This window comes from Pseudorca crassidens, chromosome 17 (assembly GCF_039906515.1).
Source record: "Pseudorca crassidens isolate mPseCra1 chromosome 17, mPseCra1.hap1, whole genome shotgun sequence".
In the NCBI taxonomy this organism is placed as follows: Eukaryota; Metazoa; Chordata; class Mammalia; order Artiodactyla; family Delphinidae; genus Pseudorca; species Pseudorca crassidens.
The window spans coordinates 32652369-32679683 of NC_090312.1; the positions used below are offsets into that span (position 1 = coordinate 32652369).

The 27315-nt window shown below is 36.8% G+C and overlaps 1 protein-coding gene across 1 annotated transcript in view; it reads right to left on the reverse strand.

The window, feature by feature from the left end:
* Positions 1–27315, reverse strand: part of ZFPM2 (zinc finger protein, FOG family member 2) — a 467161-nt gene that overhangs the window by 353265 nt on the left and 86581 nt on the right. The window contains exon 2 of the mRNA XM_067711504.1: positions 7909–8067. Within this exon, the coding sequence (XP_067567605.1) occupies positions 7909–8067 (159 nt within the window). The remainder of the gene's footprint in view (positions 1–7908; positions 8068–27315) is intronic.

Here is a 27315-nt window from a genome sequence, read left to right on the forward strand (position 1 = left end):
GTCAATCAATAATTCAGATAATATTTTGTCTCCTAGTATACAGATGCTTAGCTTTACATATATAAAATAACAGGAGATTAAATAAATTCTTACTTTTCTCCTGAATTTCAACATTGTAGGAAAAACAACAAACTTACACTAAATTTTATAGGTCAAAAAATGTTCTCTCACTTGCAGAAACCATAACCACAAAACAGAAAAGACAACTTCTCTAAATGGTAAAATATGGTTTTATATTAATTTTCAATTTTTATTATAAACAATAATAATGTTGATAAAATAAAGATATAACTAAAACAGGCAAATATCTCAACATTTTACATAGTCAGCTAGAAGCAGAATGAAATACACTGTATTACAATATGAAACTGTTTCATAAATTATGATTATGTAATTATCTATTTTATCAAGTTTTACTGTATCTAAAAAATGCCTTTAGCTGATTGCACAATGCAGATTAGTTAATGGTCAGCTCACAGAGAAAACAATGAATTTAGTCCATCATATGCAAAAAAGTAGTATATATTATCAAACATGATTCATACAAATGATATCATCATGACTCATTTCAACACTGCATAAAATCACTCATGTTAATTTTGTTGAAATTCTTATAATGATATATCTGGGATCAAAGATAAGGTAAACAGATAAAGCTTGATCTGACTCTTACAAATAAAATACTAAGTCATGGACAAAATTTGAACACCCTCTGGTTCAAAAGAAAAAAAAAAAAAAGACGAGAAAATGCTGACTCCCTGTAAGCACAAATTGCCTTCATTTTTTCAATAATTGTGGCTTAAGGAAAAAATCAAACTGACCCAAACATAACCATGTTTGGGGGATTTTAAGATGGCCAGAAGAGTGATACCACAATGTCATAATATTTTCTTCCTTTTTCCAATCTTATGAGATAAAAATAAAAGTAGGACACCATTATAGCCTCTATTTCTATGTTCTAAAAAGAATTACTTCCATTTTGCATTGTTCGATGAGTTAGGCAAGAAAAATTTAATTATTTTTAAATAAATTAAAAAAAAAAAAGACATACTGGATCCAGGAAAACAGAGGGTTTGCCAAGGCACAATAATGTCATGTGGAGGGAGGGGGAGGTGGCAGAGAAGGGAAGGGAGGTCTGTGCCAAGCAAAGCTGGGGGCTGTTCAATCAGCTCTATCAGGGCTCCATCAGTGTCTCCACTCCAGCCAAATCCAGAGAAAACAAGGAGTCAAAGGTTCAGGTCAATAAGCTTATAGGCGATTTGCACAAACAGCTCCTCCAGCAAGGTAAAAAACAAAGTCATATTGGCTTTTCTTTTTTATTCCTTCTCTTTGAACTCCCCGGTCCAAACAAACACACCCTGGAAATGTCAATGTTATATGCAAGAATTTAAAAAGCTCAGCTTCTTAATCCCGTTAAGAAAAAGGAACAAAGTTGCCGGTACAGATCTGCTTCCTTATTGAACTCAAAGTGAGTACGGTAGAGCTGCCTTTTGCAGATTCTGATTCCAGTTGCCCAAGCATCAGAGGAAGCAAAAATGTGTCATTAAAGGCATAAATGAGGAGGAAAGAAACCAGAGTGACTGAAAAGCATTTATGAAATATTTGTAAATAGACCTTCTAAACTAAAAAAATAATAAAATGAAAAGAAGAAAATAGGAAACAAAATAGCATGAACGTTTGACACTGGATCAAGTGAAAAATAAGCAGTTACTACTCCCACAACCAAATCTTCATGAAGCTGTGCTTTTTCTTCTTCTTCTTCTAGTATTAAGAATCTAGATAACATTTTTGTTGTTTTACTTAATATGGAATGGTGACAAATGCCAGTGATCCAGGCTTTAATTTATTATAGTCCAATGAGAAATATGGCTTTTCCTCGGTTATTTCTTAATTTTTAATCAAAGCTACAGAATGACACAAATGATAGAAAGAAAGGAAGGAAGTAGGGGAGAGGAACATTCCAATGAGTCTGGCAACTTATTGGCAGGAATAGTTAAGCACAATGTTGAAATGATTCTGATTCTCATGCCTCCTGTTCTATCTTTCTGATTCAAGGATGTGAAAATTTATAGAGAACGTCTACCCAGCTCTGGTGTTGTGGAAGGGAGCAAAGTGACTCGTATCAGCCTCAAACACCCCCAAACTGTTCTTCCGTAAACTACATTAATGAGCTACAGATGGAGTCTCATCAAGCCTTTGGCTAAGGGATGATTCTGATTGGAGTTATCTGTATCTCCTGACAGTTATCTGTATCTCCCCAATTTGCTTGCTTCCACTTCCTGCTTTAACTTTTACTTTCTGCAGACTTTCCTTCTCTAGGTATATACAAACTGTGTCATGACCATGCCTTTTCTCCCAGTTATACCTCAACTCTCCTCCATGACTCACCCAGGCCTTCCACAGTGGTAAGAATCCAACAGATTCCTAGAGCTGGAAGTTCCACAGGTATGGCCACACCTCTCTTACTTCCCCCAGCTCTCTGCTGTCCTCTTCTGGTTTCCTGCAACATTAGCCTTATAGGTACAGCCAACTTGACTCTGGAGTACCGGAAGCTCACTCCCTTCCCTCAGGTCTCCACTCAAAGTTCACCTACCCTATCATCACTCCTTATAAATTACTGATAGCATGCAGTGCACACGCACACAATGGCGTTCTATCACCCTGACTGTGTTGTTTTTCTTCATAATGTTCAACATCACCCGTCATATTATACAATGCGAGTTTGATTGTTTATTATCTCTCTCTCATCTCAAGAGTAGTGGTGGACGTTTGTCTACTGCTGTATCCCCAGCACCAGGAAGAGGGTCTGACACATAGCAGATGCCTAATATATGAGTTGAGCTGTATTGAATTCAGTCTACTGAACAGAACTGGAAGCTTCTGCCAACCCAATTAAATATCTGTTTATGTTTGCTTTGGGTTTGGTATTAATTACTTCTGGGCCTAGAGCTAAATCCAAGTCTGAGTAACTCAGGCTCTTTTCTAATTTCTTTAAGATGCTTTGCATTTTTCTACTTTAAAGCTGTTTTAAAGAGAAATATGACTTTTACTTTCTGCATATTACCAGGGTCAAATCTTTTTGAATGTGGTGAGAACGCCCATTGTTACACTATGTTTCCTTATTTTATGGCTTTCCATTATGCCCCTCTTTTTCAACCCTAATCTTTCCAGATTGAAGAGCTCTAACATTAATTCATCTCTCTAGGTAAAGCACTGCACCCAGTGACTTCTCTGACAATTCTCCATATCTAGATAGTAGGACTAGAAGTAAGGTTTGTTTTTCTTCCAAAATCAACTTTGATGACATCATTTCCCTTTCAGACTTTGTTTACAGATGATGTCATCAGAAACCAGTTTGTAAGGATCCTTGGTAACTTTTCCAGAAAATCATTATTAACTCAAAGTTCACTGACATGTAGTTTCTTTGGAGGTTTTTGTTTGTTTGTTTGTCTGCCTGTTGATAGCATTACATTCTAATAGCCTAGTGATACTGGCCTGACAATTTTCTTCCTGTTCACATATCCTGTGACATCCTCCTGGAATGTATCCCAAGACATGTTAATTTACTTTAGTCATTAACAAACTTAAATATTGCAGGGAGGAAACAGTCTTCCAAATAATTAATAATAGTAAACCCGTTTTAGAGCTGCTCCAATATCAGCTCCCCTATAAAACTTACTGTCTTTGAGTTTATCCAAGAATTGCTAATGTATAAGAGTTCCCACCTGCCAGTAGTGACATAACTAAAAGCTCCCCAGGTTGCTTTCCAGACCACCTCTATTTCAATTTACATTAGTTCGCTTAGCTCTAAACCATTATTGATGTACTTCCATGTTTACTCTATAAACCAGAATAAAGGCAGACAAAAGTCACTGAAGCAAATAATCCAGTACCACAGGAAATGTGCAACACTCGTGGACCCAGCCTTGATGTCTTCGTCATCGGCAAATTCAAGGAAATAATTCTTGCTTGTTTCCTTCCTCTCTGAGATACGGTAAGGCAAGATGCCAAATGATCTAAACTCACTGCACCAAAGGGGATGATGCAAATTGAAAGTATTGCTTTACACTTTGCTAAAATTCTTAAAATCTAAAAGTATCAAAGCAACTTTGAAATATCATCTTTTTATAAATATAGTTCATTTCATTCATTTCAGAGGTGAAAAATAAAAAACATGAAATATGCAACTAACCCAAAGTAAAAAGTGAAACAGGAATCTGCAACAGAACTGTCAGATTCATATTTTAGGCCTGAGACTATAACAAGCTTTTATGAAAGTGATCTTTTCCATTTTTAATTGTGATTATTTATGCTTTAGATTTGTATGATTAAGAATTCTACACATTTAAAGATGACAAAATTCTGACCAACATTTTTTGACATTTCCGTGGAATATTACATTATGAGAGTGATTTGGGTCACATTTAATCACACTTTATAATATAACTAGCAACTTCACTAATATTAATAGACACTTCGAGACGTGTAAAAAAAAAGCCTTCTCATCTGACAAGAGAATAGATAATATCCATGTGGAACTGAGAAAAATACCACAATAATAAGAGTCATTCTAAACACTGAAAACATCCTGTATAATGTAGAAGGCTCAATTTCAAAAGGAAGAAGTAACTTTTACCTATGATAAGCTATGTCTCTACAGAGTAGAGATTTTTCTTTTCTTCTTTTCTAAAAAGGAAAGTTACAATAGCATAGATTGCTTTTATACAAAATACAGTTGCTAAAGTATAAATGAAGATATATTGTAACTATGTGTGTATCTCAGTACTCTTCTCTGACAATGTGTCAAGATACCTTGTTTGGAAAACAAGATACTCTAACCATGTTTTTGTGATCTGAGTTTTTAAATTCCTATCCTTTGTTTGATAAGAAAAAAGCATTTGATGTTCAAAAATGTTACCCCTGGAACCCAGTAAAACAACTGTGTCATTGCTAGATTTTGATCATGGCTAGATCTTTAGACAAAGAAACTTCCCAAGTAATCCAATTCATTTTCTTATATATACTTACAATTTTTAAGTTGTCATAAATGATTCAGAATATGTGCAAAAAGTATGTTTCATCAGTGATCCCAACTTAAAAATATTTTTCTTCAGAAGAACAATTTTTACATGCTTTTTCAATCATGACACTGGCATCATTAACCATTTAAATACTTATACGCTTTTAATGCCTAATCTATCTTTTTCCCTGCAACTGGCAAGAAAACATAATTATGTGTCACTGAGACTAATATGTAAATTTCTGCAGAAAGATTAGATTCTAATTTTCCAGAGAGGACATTTTCTCTTCCTATTATAGTTAATCAACTTAAATGAAAAATGAGGAATCCCTGGAATCCCTGTATGACCTCAAGGGGCTGCAATTCATATCAAAGAGTTGTCTCTCTTTCACACCAGTTCCTACTACTTCAGTGGGAATTCCCTGGTCTCACATTCTATGAGAGTAAAATAATGAAATTCTTTTCCTATTAAATAAGGCAACAGTGGTTTGAAATAGTAATAGTAGTATTTATCCTAAAAAATATTATGTGAAAATTAGAATTCTTATTTCCACCTATCATTACTTTCTAGTTTCAAACTAAACATTAGAGAATTATTTGTACAATATATTAACTATATCTTATTTAATATATTATCTATATCCTATATTAAATATTATTTTGATATATTTTTCAACTTTCCAATTATTTATCAAAGTTAAAAATATCCACTAAACAATGTTCCTAATAATTGTAGTTCAGTTCTCTTTTGTTGTTGTTCCTCAAGGCCTGTCATTATTTTTCATGAGTTAAGACTCTGTTTAATATAGATGGAGGTTATTATTCTGGGACCATAATTATGTAATCCTGTAATAAGCATCTGCCGTAAGTCTATTTTCTTCCAAGAAACCACTAACTTAAAACTTGGAGTTCTATTTTCTTAAATACAGGCCATCACCAATGATGATCCCAAAACGTAAAATACACCTAATAATAACTATTATTACTGCCTCCCTGGATTAATAAGTTGACAAAAATGTCTGAATCCACACACTCACTCTTAAGGACAAGGGCAAGAAGAATAAATGATACTTACTAGCTACTGGTTCCTTCTTTAATGTAATCCCACAACATAAGGTAGGTGCTATACAATGCACTAGAGGATATATTTCCTGATAAAGATGGAAAATGGGATGTCTTCAAACAGATTTAAAAACTCCTCCTCTCCAGCCAGCTCTAATATGTATTGCTGTGGGTGTGTAGCATCAAGAAATGGTTCTAACATCCAAAACAACAAGAGAAAATGTTAATTTGGCCTGAACTCTGAGTGACTACTAACTAAGAAGGCCTGTTTGGTCCATACCATTCTTGTTTTCAACCAAAAGTCTCTGATGTGGGGGACAAGGACCATGTTACAAAGCCATCTTGAGGTCTTCAGGAGTTAATGGTCAAAGTTTTTCTGAACTTCAATGTATCCCACTGCTGGTGCCGCCATTCCATTTCCACAGTCTTAGGGCTACTGGCCACACGGATGGGAACTGGCTGGCTTCTTTTGTTTCTAACACACCAGAATCAAGAGAAAGTTATACTGAGGTTTTTTTTTTTGGTTTTGGGGTGTTTTTTTTTTTGCAGTATGCGGGCCTCTCACTATTGTGGCCTCGCCCGTTGCGGAGCACAGGCTCCAGACGCGCAGGCTCAGCGGCCATGGCTCACGGGCCCAGCCACTCCGCGGCATGTGGGATCTTCCCAGACCAGGGCACGAACCCGTGTCCCCTGCATCGGCAGGCGGACTCTCAACCACTGCGCCACGAGGGAAGCCCTATACTGAGGTTTTAATAATATGTATCAAATGTATATTTGGTGACTGAGGCATGCATATTAGAAGTTTTGGGGGAAGCTATATCAGCATTCTTGATTTCAGACTGCCAATTCACATCATCAAATTCACACAAACAGGTAAAAAATCACTCCACATAACTTCTGTCTGCCTAAAAAATAAAGACGGTGCATTCAGAAACATAAACAGACATACAGACATCCAGTCATGCCCTCTGGGAAACAACCATGGTAAAATCAATAAAAGTAGCTATTCTAAACCAAGGAAGTGATCCAGACACTTGTGAAATTATACATTGGTGTGGGAGGTACAGAAGACCCATCTCACTTGCCGAGGCAAAACAATCAAATAAAGAAATTAAAAAGAATCATAAGAAACCTTAAACTCATTTTTGAAAAAAGCAAGTTAAAAATGAGTATACATGCCCAATGAGGACATAGTCACTGGCAAGGCCACTTGGCTCCAAGTCAAGGTTGGAAATAGGCAGAGATAATAGTGTCTCAGGTTCTTCTTCTGTTATAATGTTAGTATGTAAGAAGAATATCTAGAAGAGAGAAAGAGCGTGTATTTTCTTATTTGACAATATCTAAAAAAAAGCACCATTCTCAATGTTGAAAGTCAATGTCAAACAGTTAAGGCGCTCAGTTTTCAAAAGGAATGAGCTAGAAACTTGGGTGGGGACTCTGGCCCATTCCCTTCTTACCCGCAATGGCTAATTCAGTGCCTTGCAAAAAAACTGACATTCAGTAAATATTTGTTGAAAGGATAAACAATAAACATTAAATGTATTATAGTTATTTGGCCAACCAACATGAAAATGTTCACAGTTAACTGGCCAATCAATAGGAAACTATGTGTTTAAATATACAATATGATTTATGGATTATAAAATTTCTTTTATCCTTCAAAATAATATTGTATGTTTAAAAAAAACTTGCATGTATTTTCAGACAGTTGAATTATGTATTCGCACTCTCAACACTCTTCCTCCACTCTATCAGTGCATTTTTCAACCATACAAAATCACCTGAGTAAACAGACGCACATATCGCATCCAGCCATTAATGATTACCTTTGTTACAAAAGTATTCCACTTCTTCACAGCTCAGATTTTCAGGCCCAAATTCTGTGGAAAAGCTTTCCTCCAATGGAAAGTCCCCTTTTGAGATGATGTCTGTTTCCTCTGATGGACATTCTTCTTCTTCCTCTTCAATGGCATCTTCTAGCGGCCCTTGAAAAAGAACAGGGACACTGTACCAAAAAACATCCAAAGAAGAGGGTGAAATAAAATCCTTAAATAGGGTCTTTTTGATTAAGGTGGTGAGGAAAATGTATTCTATAGATAGGCCATGGAGTACCAAGGGTACTCATACAAGATAATGTCACATCCATATCAACAAGTACTGTTGACCTATGATAAGATGTGGAAGGAAACCAGGTCCTGAAGTTACTACACAGAAAGCAACCTCCATCTCCCATCCTTCCCCACCCCCAACTCGAAGCCCAAAGCTTGTTCTTTTATTCTCTCCTAAAGAGCAAAACTGTGCACTTTATGTTCATTTGTTAGAATTAACTGCCTGGTAAAGAGTACAAGTCTCTTTTACACTGTTGTACAATTTTACCTGAGATTTTAATAAAGATTTAGAGTAATTGAATGCATTTTAATTGAACTGAGATTTTAATAAAGTCTATACTTTTAAAAATCCATCTTAAGAGTGGATTCCAAGAAAAGATTTCATTATATGTGTTTGAGGCTTGAAGAAAAATTACATATTTCTCTCCCTGATGAAAGCATAACCCTGTTCATGATTAATTGAATTTTTTCTGAAATGAAAAGTAGTTTTCTAATGAAAAAATGTAATTTGTATTTATGTGATACTTTTTCTGTAATAAAAATACAACTTCCTTAGAGTGAATGAGAGTGAGGTGCATTACATTAATGGACCTATTTCACTGAAAGGAAAGGGAGGGCTATAGTTGTTGAGATGGATCTGAAGTGGACAACGTGGGAATACCACACTGCCGATCGTGAATTTCCGACTGCCCAGAAGAATCAAAGTATCCGACTCATTTTACTAAGCGGAGGTCCACATTTCCTCCTAAAGAAGCACTGTAGCATTTCTTCCAAAGAACACAATTATGGTAATTTGTACTAATTGTCACTCATGTCAGCAGTCTCATCAGACAGGCTAAATACTTAAAAGGCTTAGGCAGTCTCTTTCTTTTACTTCTTGGAAATGTGCTAGGAAATTTTCAGGACCAAAGCAGAAATTTTATAAATAATTTAAAATAGTGAATTTATTACAGTCTTCACATATGTGTGAGCAAACAGGAATAGGTACATACAGCACAGTGACATACGGGCTGTTTTCCCAAAAGCAAGTTCCCAAAGGGCTGAATTCACATGACACATTTTCATGGAGAGAATTAGTTGCTTTGGATAGAAATTAAGGGACATCCAAGAAAAAATTCTTACAGAGTTTCTTTGTGCTTTTTAAAATTTATTTTTTCTTCTTTTCTCCAAAATAACAAATGTTAAGGAAGAAAGAATGCCCTAATTCCAAACACTCTGGTAATGTGATGGGTTTGTTTTTCCACTCCAGGTGGAGCGTAAAAAAAACCCATAGATTCTGTTTTAACACAAACCACATTCAAAACCATGGATCTCATATTAGGTTTTCTCTCTCACTCATTATTTCAAGTAATTTATAATCTTTCACCTTTTAAAACAATTATGTCAAGTAGCAAGACATGCAAGGAACATACAAAATAGTAATAAGGTAAAAGATTACAATCACTAAAACAGTTATCTGAATAATTCAATAATAATTGCGAGTCTAAGGAGGAATAACATAGAATATCTTCCATGTTTTTATTTTGTTCAAGCAACAATTTTGATAAAAAGTTTGGTCAAAAGAAGACACCTAGGCTGTCTCATTTGTGTCTCATGTAGGACTTTCAAAGCACTTTCTTATATAATCTTTAAAATAACCCAGTGAGGTAGGTAACTGAACAATTATTTAAAATATTCTGACTTAACGAGTTGGCTCCGACGGTATAATATTAAATTAAAACTTCATTAGAAATTAAATGGAAAATCTCATGTGAAAATTTGAAAGAAAATAAACCCACAAAGCATTGATATAGACTTAATAAAAGTCTAACCAAGCCATTCACATATACAAACATGTCAAAAAAGGCTTGTATATCACATATAACTTTTTATCAAAGATTATAAGATCTTAATTGACAGTATAGTATTCTATATTCCAGGGGCTGTTTTATTTTATGTTGGCTATCGATTTGAAATTCAAAGCATGTCGTTGAAAAGAAGCACTTATTTTCAAAAACAAACTACAAAATCCCAAATAAAAGGTAAAAAAATTATTGAGCTCATTGTTCAAAATACATGAGATCTCACTGTCAATATTTAGAACAGGCTAGAGAAAGGTGATTTAATAATTTCTCCCAAAGCACGTGTCAGATTGATATAATTTACTGTACTTTAAAATGTCTAACCATTTCTTTAGCCATGCTATCAAATCAGGCTCTGGCAAAAAAGATTTCTCTTAAAATGTATAGTATTTATGGTTTAAGATTAGATCTCACCCTACTCTCTCTATTGCATGTTTCTTTAACTGGAAACCTTACAGATAATCGGTGGCTATAAACTAACATTTCAAAAGGTAAGAGACACTTGAAGCACAAGTACAATTAATAGCACCAATGAAGGAGGGAATGAAGGAACCTCCTGTGTATGGGTTAGTGGGCACAGAAGTCCACTTCAGAAAAATCACCGCACGTAATTTGACACAAATAATAATATCTACTCAGAAAAGTCTTACGACTGAGCTCTATGTGCCCTCATGGAGAAAATTACTTTTGATTGAGGCCACTTGGCAGGCAAGTGTAAGGAAATCTGAATTTCAGCTCTTCAGTTGCCTTTGATTTACAGATATTCAAACACACTCGCGAGAATGAACAATCAATGTTTATATATATAAATATTTACCTGATTTTAAAAATGCTAATAATTAACTGTACAGCCTAAAGCTATGAACACAATGATGCTGTACGTCGGGCCCACAACGCTGTTAATCATCTCTCAGAATGCAGAGGCATCTTTTATACTGGATGAATAATACAGATTACTGGAAGATTCTGGTGGGTGCAAAGTAATACTCCTGTTTTCAGAAAGGGAGACAACTGGGTACTCAGGAACCCTTTGAATTGACCACAGCTGCTTCTGCCCCCCCAAGATAAAGCTGAAGCTAAGAAGTGTCATGCAGACTCACAACACCTGACAGTAACGATCACACTCCCAATGGGCAATAAAGCCTTCGTCATCCAGGACCAAAAGCGATATTGCAAAAGCTGGGCCTACGCGTGGGAGGATTTTTCATCTGGTGGCTGTTTCAGTGATCTGGAGTTGGTAAAGGACAAAAGGAAAGTTCAAGATTAAGTAGTCCTACCCTCTACAAAGGTAGCATAATCACTGAATGAAATGAAAGTCAAGAATTGGATTTGTATGGTGAAGAAGCACTTCCCAGATAAATTAATTTACCTTTGAGGAGTATCTACTCCCCAGATAAATAAATTTATGAGAAAATTTTTGCTATGATTTCAGGGTTAAAGAAATCCCTGAAACCCATCCACAACCACTGGAAGAAGAGCTAGATGACAAAACAAAACAAACAAACACAAAATATATCTCCTGTATTTTTTCTAGCGAAAAAATATAGGAGATATATAAGGATTAAAAGAGAACTAAAATAAGCAATACAAGGAAGCTATGCAAAAAATGATAAAGATCAACATCATAAATATTAAATCAAATATACATGTCTTTCAGCGTATGTTGTCTTGATAAAAAACTTCCTACCTTGGTAGCCTACTATAAACTAGACTAATCCTCACTTAAATGTCAGACTGTCTTTGTTCATATAAATTCAAAGCACTTCAGAATGAGGCACCCAAGAAAGAAATTAAATCCTACAGAAATTAGTATACATCGCCAAGTATGAAGAAGGGAAAGAAATGCCAAATTCTATGGTTCTGATGCAATATCCCCAAAAAGGGTTTCTTTCTCTTAAGCACTCACTGGCATTAATTTATTATAAATTATTTTAGTTAGGTTTCGCATGCCTTTTGATTGATTAAAACAAGACAAACACTTTGCCACAATGGAACTATAGAGAGCATTCAGTCTCCTCTCCACGCATTAATATTCTGAGCATTCTAGAGGCTGCACAAGACTAGCCACCTAGCAAAATGAGACTGTTTCAGAATATTGGGCAGCTTTGATTGCAACTGACAGGTGGGAAGAAAGTCGAATTAAAATATTATCATTCCCAATAATTGCAATAATCCATCACAGTGTGCTCAGAAATTCTGCTAGGTGAGTTTCCTCCAAAAATACACAAATATTCCCACACCTTTTTATTCTGGTGCTTCTTAAGGTATGCCATTTCGGATCATTTTTTATATCTGATAGTATTATTAATATTAAAACTTACATCAAAAAATTGTATTAAATTATTTTACTCATGTACAGAACAAAGAATACGTGTGATGAAATACATTCCTCAAAATATTAATGAATTAATGAAAATGGTGTATTGTCTCCAAGTTGCCAGCTCCTGTTTTGTGCTCCTTAAAAGTTGTTTGCAAAAGATCCACTCAGATAAAGGAATAAGAAGGTATGTAAAACCTTCTAATATATATAAAACAATAGAGATCTCCAAATCTGACAATTTAAGCAATAATATATACCATGCTTTAATTATTACATAATAATTGGGCCACATTTATCATGTAATGCTACCTTTCAAAAAGTAAGTATGAAAAGATAAACTAGGAATAGATCAATTCTGGTTTACGTTTAATATGTAATACACAAATACGTCAAAACTCTATACAGGTATGCTGTATGTTAGTTGACAGGTAAGAGGGAGTTGATATAGAATTTTCCATTCTAAACTTATGTCACATTCTCTACATGTGATAGCAATGCAGCAGTAGACTAATATTTAAATTGGATGTCTCGTTACCAAATCCTCTGTATTCTAGCCTCATGTATCTTTGTTAATTTCAGGATGGTATTCATAAAACACAAAACATAAAACCCTTCTAACAGGAAAGATTATTAGTTTCATATGTTCTGTACAAATATGGCCTGTTTGTTCAATTAGAAATGGAAAATAAAAATGCAACTCTAAATTAAAAAGCAGAAACCACAAAAATGCATCCTTCCCCATCTCATTATGGAGTAGGAACATTTCTACCTTTAGAGTACTAATATCTTTTTTTTTTTTTTTTTTTTCAGTACGGAGGCCTATCCCTGCTGTGGCCTCTCCCGTTGCAGAGCACAGGCTCCGAAGGCGCAGGCTCAGCGGGCATGGCTCACGGGTCCTGCCGCTCCGCAGCATGTGGGATCTTTCCCGACCGGGGCACAAACCGGTGTCCCCTGCATCAGCAGGCGGACTCTCAACCACTGCGCCACCAGGGAAGCCCACAGAGTACTAATATCTTTTTACTAACTTTATCTGGGGCATATTTTGCAGCTCCCAGTAGTTCCTCTTAGAGTTTTCAGCTGCTACACTCAGATTCCTTATAAATCATAATTATCCTGTAGGCACACCTCAAAATGCTACTCACTTGGTTCCTATTACATTTGTCTCATGCATATCCCACAGAGCCATTTAATGCGAAGGGGCAGGGAAGAGGGATGCTCTTTGGACAGTGCAAATCCATACTCACTCATGTAATGGAGCTTAACAGCAAGAATAAAACCTTATTTCTGTAGTATAAAAAAGTAGTATTTTAAGCGAGCAAGTTCTTCCTGCAGTCACTCACTTTTAACAATAGTTGCATCAGGGGATCTAGCAGGAAGGAAACATTTTTATTAATTTTTCTCTTATCTGCCAGAAGAATGTTGATTTTTTTTTTCATTTGCGTTTGTTGCCTGCAGGTAGCAGACCAGAGAATCACATGGTAGAAATTCTTCTTTTTGATTAATTTCTTTCCATGTGTTAGGTTATTTCTTATATATAATTGATTTGGGCCTTTGCTCATAGCTGTGCATCTTTTTTATATCTGTACCAACTGCTGTCCTTCAATCTATAAAGTTGAAGGAAATTACCTGAATTTGTTAAGTTTATTAAAAATGAGATCTGTGAATATTTAAATTGAGTTTTGAAATGTTAATGCAAAAAAAAGATATTAGAGAATTTTTAATGGAGGGTTCAATTTGACCATGCTCCATTTTAAAAAGAAGAGAAGAGGGTCAGGTTTTATTCAAATTGTTTCTTTAGGGGAAACAATGAACTCTTTGATTTTATAAAAGTAGAGTAATATTCTTTGCTACAAGGTTTTTGGCAATTTTTATTAGATGGCAGTATTAACACTTCTTATATGTAAATCTGAGAACACTTTAAATTCTTTAATTTTTTTCCCCTGAAATGCTTTGTTTTGGGAACTTTCAAATTAAGTGAATAATGCTAACAAGAAAATAATTTTGCTTAGAACATATGCAAACCCAGCAAGCAGCAAGTAATCTTACATAGTAAACACTGACATCACAGGAAAAACAAAGTCAGATGAGAAAATCCAGATAAATTTGAACCAGAATCTCTAATGACTAATTTACTCTCAGGCATTGAAAAAAATCAGTTCATTAATAACTGCCTTGTGCATTGACCCAGGAAGTCAGTGACAGAGATGTCACTGAAATCCACATAGTTTGTAATCAGGTCTCAGTCCAGAGCCCCATAAAGCTTACTGAAGACGGTAACTCTATCATAAAGAAACCTGAAAGTATATTCATTACTAAAACTGTATATTTCTTATGATTGTGATGGATTTCAATAATAAAAAGCCCTTAACTGGTAATAAGTACAATAGATGAAAGTCTGGTATATTATTTTGCTCTCTTTATGAGACTTTCATGTATTTATTCATTCATTTGTTATTCATCTAACCAATATTTACTGCGGGTGAAGCACATGGCGGGCACTGTATTGGGTGCTGGGTTAATAGCAGTATACAAACAAGGTGGATGGTCCCAGCCAGAAGTGAGTGGATAACTGGGTGAAGGAGACAAACTTTACGCATATAATGCATGCAATTTATTTTTTTTTAAAAGATACTCCATTTTAACATGAGGAAGGCAGGAAAGGCTTCTTAGATATCTTAAATTCCAGTTATTTGTACATTTTTCTTTTTCCTCTGATATAATTCTATCTTACCTCCACCTGTGACTGGAAGGAGGAAGTATGGTACCCAGCATTTAACCATGTCATTTAATTCATAGTTATTCAAATAAGAATTTTTTAGTTGAATTTAATTGTCATAATATTGAAGACCAAATCAAGGAGGATAATACTAGGTCAATTATTTTAAAAGATCTAGATGCATAGCTTTAATTATTACTAATTATTAGGTTGGCCAAAAAGTTCGTTTGGGTTTTTCCCCTATGGAAAAACCCGAACGAAGTTTTTAGCCAATCCAATATATTGTTGGAGGAAGTTTATTCTGCTATCAGTCCTTTCATGGTTGTTCAAATCAGGTGCCATCTACCCACAGCCTGCCAGAAGTTTTTTGGGGGACGTGGAATCAGGTAAGCAGAAAAGTTTCCCCAAAGTGAATCCTGCTGTCACAACAAAATATCAGGTATTACCCAGAATATGAATACAGTACATTAGATTTTTAAAAGCACTATGAGTAAGAAAAAAAAAGGATTTGAACCTATCCACGGAACCTCGTAGATATGATATGTGGGTGATAAATATTTCTTAAGTGAATTAATCAAAACATAATTTTATAGACTTGTACAAGAAAAAACATCCATTTTCTTTAGAAACTTCAAAGCACCATCAAAATATAGGTAGTACTCTTATCTAACAAACTAAATTCTGAAAAACTAGTTAATAATATCCTACATAGTTTAGAACAAAATTAAATTAGTATAAGTAAAAGAGATGTTATTTTTTATAGATTATCTTATTTAAATGGAGATATGAAAAATAGGGGGAAAGGGGAGCCTGTAGCCTTCTGACTCTAGAATGGATATACATTTCTTTCTCTTTCTAGAGCAATTCAAAGACAATGTATATATTGATTTTTTTAAAAGTCCACAATAACAACAAAAACACTAGCCAAACAACAGATACTAAACAAAGGACTCTGATTACTAATTTCTTAAACAATTTCACAAGGCAAAGATGAATCAATATGGTCCTTAAAAACATTCAGTATGCATTTGTCTCATAAGCAACATATCTGTGTCATATGAAAATATACAGCAAGCATATGGCTACATGCAGGAAATAAAAGAAAAATATCACCGCAAAGATTTGGGGGAATTTTTTCAATTACAAGAGAAAAATCAATAAAAATATTTGCATCAGGTTTTGGTCACTGTATATATAAATTTTTTTTTCTTCTTAATAAAATTTGAATCTGATAACCCCCACCTCATCACATAGATCAATTTCCCTCTACTTATTCCTTCAGTTTAATAACACCCTTTCTGACCCTGCTTTATTAAAATGATTCTTTACATGTGCAATTAATTACTGACTGAACCTTCTAAAAAAACATTTTATAAAATAACTGCTCTCAAAATGATGCATGATTTCACTGTCTGACTACAGTTTGACAGCAAACAGTAATTCTCTAAATGTCATCCCTGGACCAGCAACATTAAACGTCACCAGAGAACTTGGTAGAAATTCAAAATTAATTGTCAGACTCCACCCCAGATCTGATTTCAGAAACTCTGAGGGTGAGGTACATCAATCTGTGTTTTAACAAACCCTTCAGGTGATTCTGATGCATGCTCAAGTTTGAGAACAACTGTGCAGGAATATAAATGCTAGAAGTTACTTTGTAACAGTACAAATTATATTTTTTGTTATCATTTAATAGAAACAGTATAATATTTTGCAATTAATACAGGCTCCATGATTCAGACTCCCCAACTTCAAACTATACCACAAAGTTACAACAATCAAGACAGTACGGTAGTGACACAAAAACAGAAACATAGATCAATGGTACAGGATAGAATGCCCAGAGACACACCCATGCACATATGGTCACCTAATTTACGATAGAGACAAGAACATACAATGGAGAAAAGACAGCTTCTTCAATAAGTGGTGCTGGGAAAACTGGACAGCTACATGTAAAAGAATGAAATTAGAACCCTACCTAACACCATACACAAAAATAAACTCAAAATGGATTAAAGTCCTGAATGTAAGATCAGACACTATAAAACTACCACTTGCTGTCCCTAGAAATGGCTGCCCCAAATCTCCGTTTCTCGTATTTGCACTTCTGTGCAACTAGAAAGGCTCCAGAATTAATGAACTGTTAAAAAGAATAAATATCTTGCTTCAAGATGGCAGAGGAGTAAGACACGGAGATCACCTTCCTCCCAACAAATACATCAGAAATACATCTACATATGGAACAACTACAGAACACCTACTGAATGCTGGCAGAAGACCTCAGACTTCCCAAAAGGAAAGAAACTCCCCACGTACCTGGGTAGGGCAAAAGAAAAAAGAAAAAACAGAGACAAAAGAATAGGGACAGGACCTGAACTTCTGGGAGGGAGCTGTGAAGGAGGAAAAGTTTCTACACACTAGGAAGCCCCTTCACTGGCGGAGACAGGGGGTGGGGGGGTGGCGGGGGGGAGCTTCAGAGCCACGGAGGAGAGCGCAGCAACAGGGGTGCAGAGGGCAAAGCTAAGAGATTCCCACACAGAGGATCGTGCCGACCAGCACTCACCAGCCCGAGAGGCTAGTCTGCTCAGATGCTGGGGCAGGTGGGGGCTGGGAGCTGAGGCTTGGGCTTCGGAGTTTGGATTCCAGGAAGGGGACTGGGTTTGGCTGTGTGAACACAGCCTCAAGGGGGCTAGTGCGCCACAGCTAGCTGGGAGGGAGGCCGGGAAAAACTCTGGACCTGCCTAATTGGCAAGAGACCATTGTTTCAGGGTGCGTGAGGAGAGAGGATTCAGAGCATCACCTAAATGAGCTCCAGAAATGGGTGTGGTCCACGGCTATCAGCGCGGACACCAGAGACCGGCATGAGATGCTAAGGCTGCCGCTGCAGCCACCAAGAAGCCTGTGTGCGAGCACAGGTCACTATCCACACCTCCCCTCCCGGGACCCTATGCAGCCCACCACTGCCAGGGTCCCATGATCCAGGGACAACTTCCCTGGGAGAACACACAGCATGCCTCAGGCTGTTGCAACATCAGGTCAGCCTCTGCTGCCTCAGACTCCCCCCGTATCCCTCCCTCTCCCCGGCCTGAGGGAGCCAGAGCCACTTAATCAGCTGCGACTTTAACCCTGTCCTGTCTGGGTGGGGAACAGATGCCCTCAGGCGACCTACACACAGAGGCAGGTCCAAGTCCAAAGCTGAACCCCAGGAGCTGTGCGAACAAAGAAGAGAAAGGGAAATCTCTCCCAGCAGCCTCAGGAGCACCGGATTAAAGCTCCACAATCAACTTCATGTACCTGCATCTCTGGAATACATGAATAGACAACGAATCATCCCAAAATTAAGGCAATGGACTTTGGGAGCAACTGTAGATTTCCGGTTTGCTTTCTGCATCTAATTTGTTTCTGGTTTTATGTTTATCTTAGTTTAGTAGTTACAGTTTATTATCATGGATATATTTGTTTATTGATTTGGTTGCTCTTTTTTTATATACATAGATATATATATTTTTTTCCTTTTTCTCTTTTTTGAGTGTATGTGTATCCTTCTTTGTGTGATTTTTGTCTGTATACCTTTGTTTTACCATATGTCCTAGGGTTCTGTCTGTCCATTTTTTTTTTTGTATAGTTTTTAGCGCTTGTTATCATTGGTGGATTTGTTTTTTGGTTTGGTTGTCCTCTTCTTTCTTTCTTTTTAATTTTCTCCTTATATTTTTAAAATTTTTATTTTAATAACTTTATTGTATTTTATTCTATTTTTTCTTTCTTTCTTTCCTTTTTTCTCCCTATTCTTCTGAGCCATGTGGCTGACAGGGTCTTGGTGCTCTGGGTGGGTGTCAGGCTTGTTCCTCTGAGATGGCAGGGCCAAGTTCAGGACACTGGTCCACCAGGGACCTCCCAACTCCATGTAATATCAAATGGCAAAAGCTCTCTCAGAGATCTCCATCTCAATGCTAAGACCTAGCTCCACTCAACGACCAGCAAGCTACAGTGCTGGACATGCTATGCCAAACAACTAGCGAGACAGGAACATAATCCCAGCCATTAGAGAAAGGGTGTCTAAAGTAATAATAAGTGCACAGACACCCCAAAACACACCATCAGACATGGCCCTGCCCACCAGAAAGACAAGATCCAGCCTCATCCACCAAAACACAGGCAATAGTCCCCTCCACCAGGAAGCCTACACAACCCACTGAAGCAAATTTAGCCACACGAAAAGACACCAAAAGAAAACGGTAACTACAAACCTGCAGCTGGTGAAAAGGAGACCCAAAACACAGTAAGTTAAGCAAAATGAGAAGACAGAGAAACACACAGCAGATGAAGCACCAAGGTAAAAACTCATCAGACCAAACAAATGAAGAGGAAATAGGCAGTCTACCTGAAAAAGAATTCAGAGTATGATAGTAAAGATGATCCAAAATCTTGGAACTAGAATGGAGAAAATACAAGAAACATTTCACAAGGACCTAAAGAACTAAAGAGCAAACAAACAACGATGAACAACACAATAAATGAAATTAAAATGCTCTAGAAGGAATCAATAGCAGAATAACTGAGATAGAAGAATGGATAAGTGACCTGGAAGATAAAAGAGTGGAAATAACTACCACAGAGCAGAATAAAGACAAAAGAATGAAAAGAATTGAGGACATTCTTAGAGACCTCTGGGACAACATTAAATGCACCAACATTCGAATTATAGGAGTCCCAGAAGAAGAAGAGAAAAAGAAAGGGACTGAGAAAATATTTGAAGAGATTAGAGTTGAAAACTTCCCTAATATGGGAAAGGAAATAGTCAATCGAGTCCAGGAAGCACAGAGAGTCCCATACAGGATAAATCCAAGGACAAACACGCCAAGACACATATTAATCAAGCTATCAAAAATTAAATACAAAGAAAAAATATCAAAAACAGCAAGGGAAAAACTACAAATAACATACAAGGGAATCCCCATAAGGTTCACAGCTGATCTTTCAGCATAAACTCTGCAAGCCAGAAGGGAGCGGCAGGAGATATCTAAAGTGATGAAAGGGAAATACCTACAACCAAGATTACTCTACCCAGCAAGGATCTCATTCAGATTCGACGGAGAAATTAAAACATTTACAGACAAGCAAAAGGTAAGAGAATTCAGCACCACCAAACCAGCTTTACAAGAAATGCTAAAGGAACTTCTCTAGGCAGGAAACACAAGAGAAGGAAAAGACCTATAATAACAAAGCCAAAACAATTAAGAAAATGGTAATAGGAACATACATATCAATAACTACCTTAAATGTAAATGGATTAAATGCTCCAACCAAAAGACATAGACTGGTGGAATGGATACAAAAACAAGATCCGTATTTATGCTGCCTACAAAAGACCCACTTCAGACCTAGGGACACATACAGACTGAAAGTGAAGGGATGGAAAAACATATTCCATGTAAATGGAAATCAAAAAAACACTGGAGTAGCAATTCTCGTATCAGAGAAAATAGACTTTAAAATAAAGACTATTACAAGAGACAAAGAAGGACACTACATAATGATCAAGGGATCAATTCAAGAAGAAGATATAACAATTTTAAATATTTATGCACCCAACATAGGAGCACCTCAATACATAAGGCAAATGCTAACAGTCATAAAAGGGGAACTCGACAGTAATACAATCATAGTAGGGGACTTTAACACCCCACTTTCACCAATGGACAGATCATCCAAAATGAAAATAAATAAGGAAACACAAGCTTTAAATGATACATTAAACAGGATGGATTTAATTGATATTTATAGGATATTCCATCCAAGAACAACAGAATACACTTTCTTCTCAAGTGCTCATGGAACATTCTCCAGAATAGATCATACCTTGGGTCACAAATCAAGCCTTGGTAAATTTAAGAAAACTGAAATCGTATCAAGTGTCTTTTCCGAACACAATGCTATGAGACTAGGTATCAATTACAGGAAAAAATCCATAAAAAACACAAACACATGGAGGCTAAACAATACACTAAATACACTACTAAACAACAAAGATATCACTGAAGAAATCAAAGAGGAAATTAAAAAATACCTAGAAACAAGTGACAATGAAAACACGATGACACAAAACCTATGGAATGCATCAAAAGCAGTTCTAAAAGGGAAGTTAATAGCAATATAATCCTACCTCAAGAAACAAGAAACATCTCAAATAAACAACCTAACCTTACACCTCAAGCAATTAGAGAAAGAAGAACAAAAAAATCCCAAAGTTAGCAGAAGGAAAGAAACCATAAAGATCAGATCAGAAATAAATGAAAAAGAAATGAAGGAAATAATAGCAAAGATCAATAAAACTAAAAGCTGTTTCCTTGAGAAGATAAACAAAACTGATAAACCATTAGTCAGACTCATCAAGAAAAAAAGGGAGAAGACTCAAATCAATAGAATTAGAAATGAAAAAGAAGAAGTAACAACTGACACTGCAGAAATACAAAGGATCATGAGAGATTACTACAAGCAACTATATGCCAATAAAATGGACAACCTGGAAGAAATGGACACATTCTTAGAAAAGCACAACCTGCCAAGGCTGGACCAGGAGGAAACAGAAAATTTAAACAGACCAATCACAAGCACTGAAATTGACATTGCGATTAAAAATCTTCCAACAAACAAAAGCCCAGGACTAGATGGCTTCACAGGCAAATTCTATCAAACATTTAGAGGAGAGCTAACACCTATCCTTGTCAAACTCTTCCAAAATATAGCAGAGGGAGGAACACTCCCAAACTTATTCTACGAGGCCACCATCACCCTGATACCAAAACCAGACAAAGATGTCACAAAGAAAGAAAACTATAGGCCAATATCACTGATGAATATAGATGCAAAAATCCTCAACAAAACACTAGCAAACAGAATCCAACAGCACATTAAAAGGATCATACACCATGATCAAGTGGGGTTTATTCCAGGAATGCAAGGATTCTTCAATATATGTGAATCAATCAATGTGATAAACCATATTAACAAATTGAAGGAGAAAAAACATATGATAATCTCAATAGATGCAGAAAAAGCTTTCGACAAAATTCAACACCTATTTATGATAAAAACCCTCCAGAAAGTAGGCATAGAGGGAACTTACATCAACATAATAAAGGCCACATATGATAAATCCACAACCAACATTGTTCTCAATGGTGAAAAACTGAAACCATTTCCTCTAAGATCAGGAACAAGACAAAGTTGTCCACTCTCACCACTCTTATTCAACATAGTTTTGGAAGTTTTAGCCACAGCAATCAGAGAAGAAAAAGAAATAAAAGGAATCCAAATCAGAGAAGAAGAAGTAAAGCTGTCACTATTTGCAGATGACATGATACTATACATAGAGAATCCTAAAGATGCTACCAGAAAACTACTAGAGCTAATCAATGAATCTTGTAACATACCAGGATACAACATTAATGCACAGAAATCTCTGCATTCCTATAAACTACTGATGAAAAATCTGAAAGAGAAATTAAGGAAACACTCCCATTTACCACAACAAAAAGAATAAAATACCTAGGAAAAAACCTACCTAAGGAGACAGAAGACCTGTATGCATAAAGTTATAAGACACTGATGAAAGAAATTAAAGATGTTACATACAGATGGAGAGATATACCATGTTCCTGGACTGGAAAAATCAACATTGTAAAAATGACTATACTACCCAAAGCAATCTTAATATTCAATGCAATCCCTATCAAACTACCAATGGCATTTTCCACAGAACTAGAACAAAAGATCTTTCAATTTGTATGGAAACACAAAAGACCCCGAACAGCCAAAGCAATCTTGAGAAAGAAAGAGCTGGAGGAATCAGGCTTCTGGACTTCAGACTATACTACAAAGCTACAGTAACCTAGACAGTACGCTACTGGCACAAAAAGAGAAATATAGATCAATGGAACAAGATAGAAAGCCCAGAGATAAACCCATGCACAGATGGTCACCTTATTTTTGATAAAGGAGGAAAGAGTATACAAAATGGAGAAAAGACAACCTCTTCAATAAGTGGTGCTGGGAAAACTGGACAGCTACATGTAAAAGAATGAAATTAGAACACTCCCTAACACCATACACAAAAATAAACTCAAAATGGATTAAAGACCTAACTGTCAGGCCAGACACTATAAAACACTTAGAGGATAACAGGCAGAACACTCTATGACATAAATCACAGCAAGATCCTTTTTGACTCACCTCCTAGAAAAAGGGAAATAAAAACAAAAATAAACAAATGGGACCTAATGAAACTTAAAAGCTTTTGCACAGCAAAGGAAACCATAAACAAGATGAAAAGACAACCCTCAGAATGGGAGAAAATATTTGCAAATGAAGCAACTGACAAAGGATTAATCTCCAAAATATACAAGCAGCTTATGCAGCTCAATATCAAAAAAACAAACAACGAATCCAAAAATGGGCAGAAAACCTAAACAGGCATTTCTCCAAAGAAGATATACAGATTGCCAACAAACACATGAAAGGATGCTCCACATCACTAATCATTAGAGAAATGCAAATTAAAACCACAATGAGGTATCATCTCACACCAGTCAGAATGGCCATCCTCAAAAAATCTACAAACAATAATTGCTGGAGAGGGTGTGGAGAAAAGGGACCCCTCTTGCACTGTTTGTGGGAATGTAAATTGGTGCATCCACTATGGAGAACAGTATGGAGGTTCCTTAAAAAACTAAAAATAGAACTACCATACGACCCAGCAATCCTACTACTGGGCATATACCCTGAGAAAACTATAATTCAAAAATAGACATGTACCACAATGTTCATTGCAGCTCTATTTACAATAGCCAGGACATGGAAGCAACCTAAATGTCCATTGACAGATGAATGGATAAAGAAGATGTGGCACATATATACAATGGAATATTACTCAGCCATAATAATAAATGAAATTGAGTTATTCGTAGTGAGGTGGATGGACCTAGAGTCTATCATACAGAGTGAAGTAAGGCAGAAAGAGAAAAACAAATAGCATATGCTAACACATATATATGGAATCTAAAAAAAAAAAAATGGTTCTGAAGAACCTAGGGGCAGGACAGGAATAAAGATGCAGACGTAGAGAATGAACTTGAGGACACGGGGAGGGGGAAGGGTAAGCTGGGGCGAAGTGAAAGAGTGGCATGGACATATATACACTATCAAATGTAAAATAGATAGCTAGTGGGAATCAGCCACATAGCACAGGGAGATCAGCTCGGTGCTTTGTGACCACCTAGAGGGGTGGGATAGGGAGGGTGGGAGGGAGACGCAAGAGGGAGGAGATGTGCGGATGTATGTATATTTATGGCTAATTCACTTTGTTGTAAGGCAGAAGCTAGCACACCATTTAGGGCAGTTATGCTCCAACAGAGATGTTAAAATAAATAAAGAAAGAAAAGAAAAGAAAAGAATAATTAAAAAAAAAGATCAGACACTATAAAACTCTTAGAGGAAAACACAGGAGAAACACTCTGTCATAGACCACAGCAAGACCTTTTTGACCCACCTCCTAGAGTAACAGAAATAAAACCAAAAAAGACAAATGGGACTTAATTAAACTTAAATGCTTTTGCACAACAAAGGAAACCCTAAACAAGACAAAAAGACAACCCTCAGAATGGGAGAAAATATTTGCAAATGAAAGAACAGACAAAGGATTAATCTCCAAAATATATAAACAGCTCATGGAGCTCAATATCAAAAAAACAAACAATCCAATTAAAAAATGGGCAGAAGACCTAAATAGACATTTCACGAAGGAAGTCATACAGATGGCCAAGAGGCACATAAAAAGATGCTCAACATCACTAATTATTAGAGAAATGCAAATCAAAACTACAATGAGGTATCACCTCACACCGGTCAGAATGGCCATCATCAAAGAATCTACAAACATTAAATGCTGGAGAGGGTGTGGAGAAAAGGGAACCCTCTTGCACTGCTGGTGGGAATGTAAATTGATGCAGCCACTATGGAGAACAGTATGGAGGTTCCTTAGAAATCTAAAAATAGAATTACTATATGACCCAGCAATCCCACTACTGGGCATAATACCCTGAGAAAACCATAATTCAAAACGAGACATGTACCACAATGTTCACTGCAGCACTATTCACAATAGCCAGGACATGGAAGCAACCTAAGTGTCCATTGACAGATGAATGGATAAAGAAGATGTGGCACATATATACAGTGGAATATTACTCAGCCATAAAAAGAAATGAAATTGTGTTATTTGTAGTGAGGTGGATGGACCTAGAATCTGTCATACAGAGTGCAGTAAATCAGAAAGAGAAAAACAAATACCGTATGCTAACACATATATGTATGGCATCTAAAAAAAAAAAAATGCTGAACCTAGTTGATGAACCTAGTTGCAGGGCGGGAATAAAGACGTAGACATAGAAAATGGACTTGGGGACACGGGGTGGGAGGGGGAAGCTGGGGTGAAGTGAGAGTGGCATGGACATATATACACTACCAAACGTAAAACAGATAGCTAGTGGGAAGCAGCCTCATAGCACAGGGAGATCAGCTCGGTGCTTTGTGACCACCTAGAGAGGTGGGATAGGGAGGGCTGGAGGGAGGCTCAAGAGGGAGGAGATATGGGGACATATGTATGCATGTGGCTGATTCACTTTGGTTTGCAACAGAAACTAACACAGTATTGCAAAGCAATTATACTCCAATAAAGATCTATTTAAAAAAAGATGCCCAAGTTAAGCATAGACACCTTGTTTACTGTAGCTGATCGTCTGTGACCAAAATACTTTTCACCTGGGCCACTCAGTATAGTCACTCCCGATTAGTGGCAGGTTAGGTGTGTTTATTTAGTGCTGGTTAATTGTTCTCCCAAATAATGCCAGAGTCCAGCAAGTGCTCCAATCACATCATTTCAGACAATTCTGGGATGACATGGAATAGACTGTAGCTGCTTCAGGCTGATCCCAAATGTTACTTCTTCATACCCTCCTAGGAGTCCTGGATAACGGAAACAACTGATCAGGAAATTTGACTAAAAAGCTCCTCATGTGTGTCTGTCTACGGTATAGAAAAAAAGTCTTTCTACAAATGGGGACAGCACCTCAATTTTTAAAAAGTACTGTCTGCTGTGTGAGTCTTTTGAAGACCAAAAGCTTCAAACAGCACGGCCCTCTCCCTATCCTCCTATTCTGAGGGTCTAGCGTCTCATGAGATAAAAAGGAAGGTATTTCCTTGGCAGAATAAAAGGTATTCTGCCAAGTCAGGCAGAGCAGGCCCATCAATCGGTGGCAGTCAGTGTGAAGCAAGAGGTCCCAGGCAGATCACACACGTTCCTCCACTCATCATCCCTCGCTCCAACCCCGGATTATAATCAGGCCGGGGTACGACCCAAGTGTGGTCTCCGGGATTTTATGGAGCGACGTTGTGGCTAACCTTCATTGTTAATCTACATTTGCGGCTCACAAACTACATGTCCTAGCACCACCACCTTGAACGGAACAGTCAAGGTGAGGGCAACTACAGAAATCTGTTCCATTTTTCACCAGTAGGTGTGGTCTCCTGCTCCTGGAATGCTGACGATTTGGCCCTCCTTTTGGGTTTGACACAGTAAATAATGATGAATATTCTCTCTAAGCCTATACAGTCCTGCACACACATTCTCTGCACAGCCAGAAAAACAATTCCTCACACAAAACAAGGCATTGTTGTGGATCCTGTGCATTGGCTGGAATACTAACTTTGTGAGAATTTGCCTAATTTCACAGGTGTATGTGAAATTTTCCAAATTTCCATTCTGGCAGATTGCTTTCATCTTTGGGGGATGAAGAAAACCAGATCTATAGTTATAAAATCCTAACAAGACGATGCGGGGCGTGGGGGGTGGAGCTTGGTGAGTGAAGGTGAAAACAAAATCAACATGTTCACCGGCCTCTAACTGTGCCATGCCCTGGGATATATATCAAAAGGGCACTTTATAACAAGTGTTCTATGTTGTCCTTAAATCACCATAAAGGTACCTCGATTCAGTGCTTGTGACATCTCAAGAGGCCCCAGAAAGCACTTCTCCATAAAACATATGTTGAAAAAGACTTTTATTTTATACTAACACATTAAAAGAGTACCTAAAGACACAGAGGCACTCAATATAGCTATATTTTTAAGAACACTTGCTTTCTGGAGAATTAGGAGAGCAGGTAGGGTGCCAGTGATAACAAAGCGAG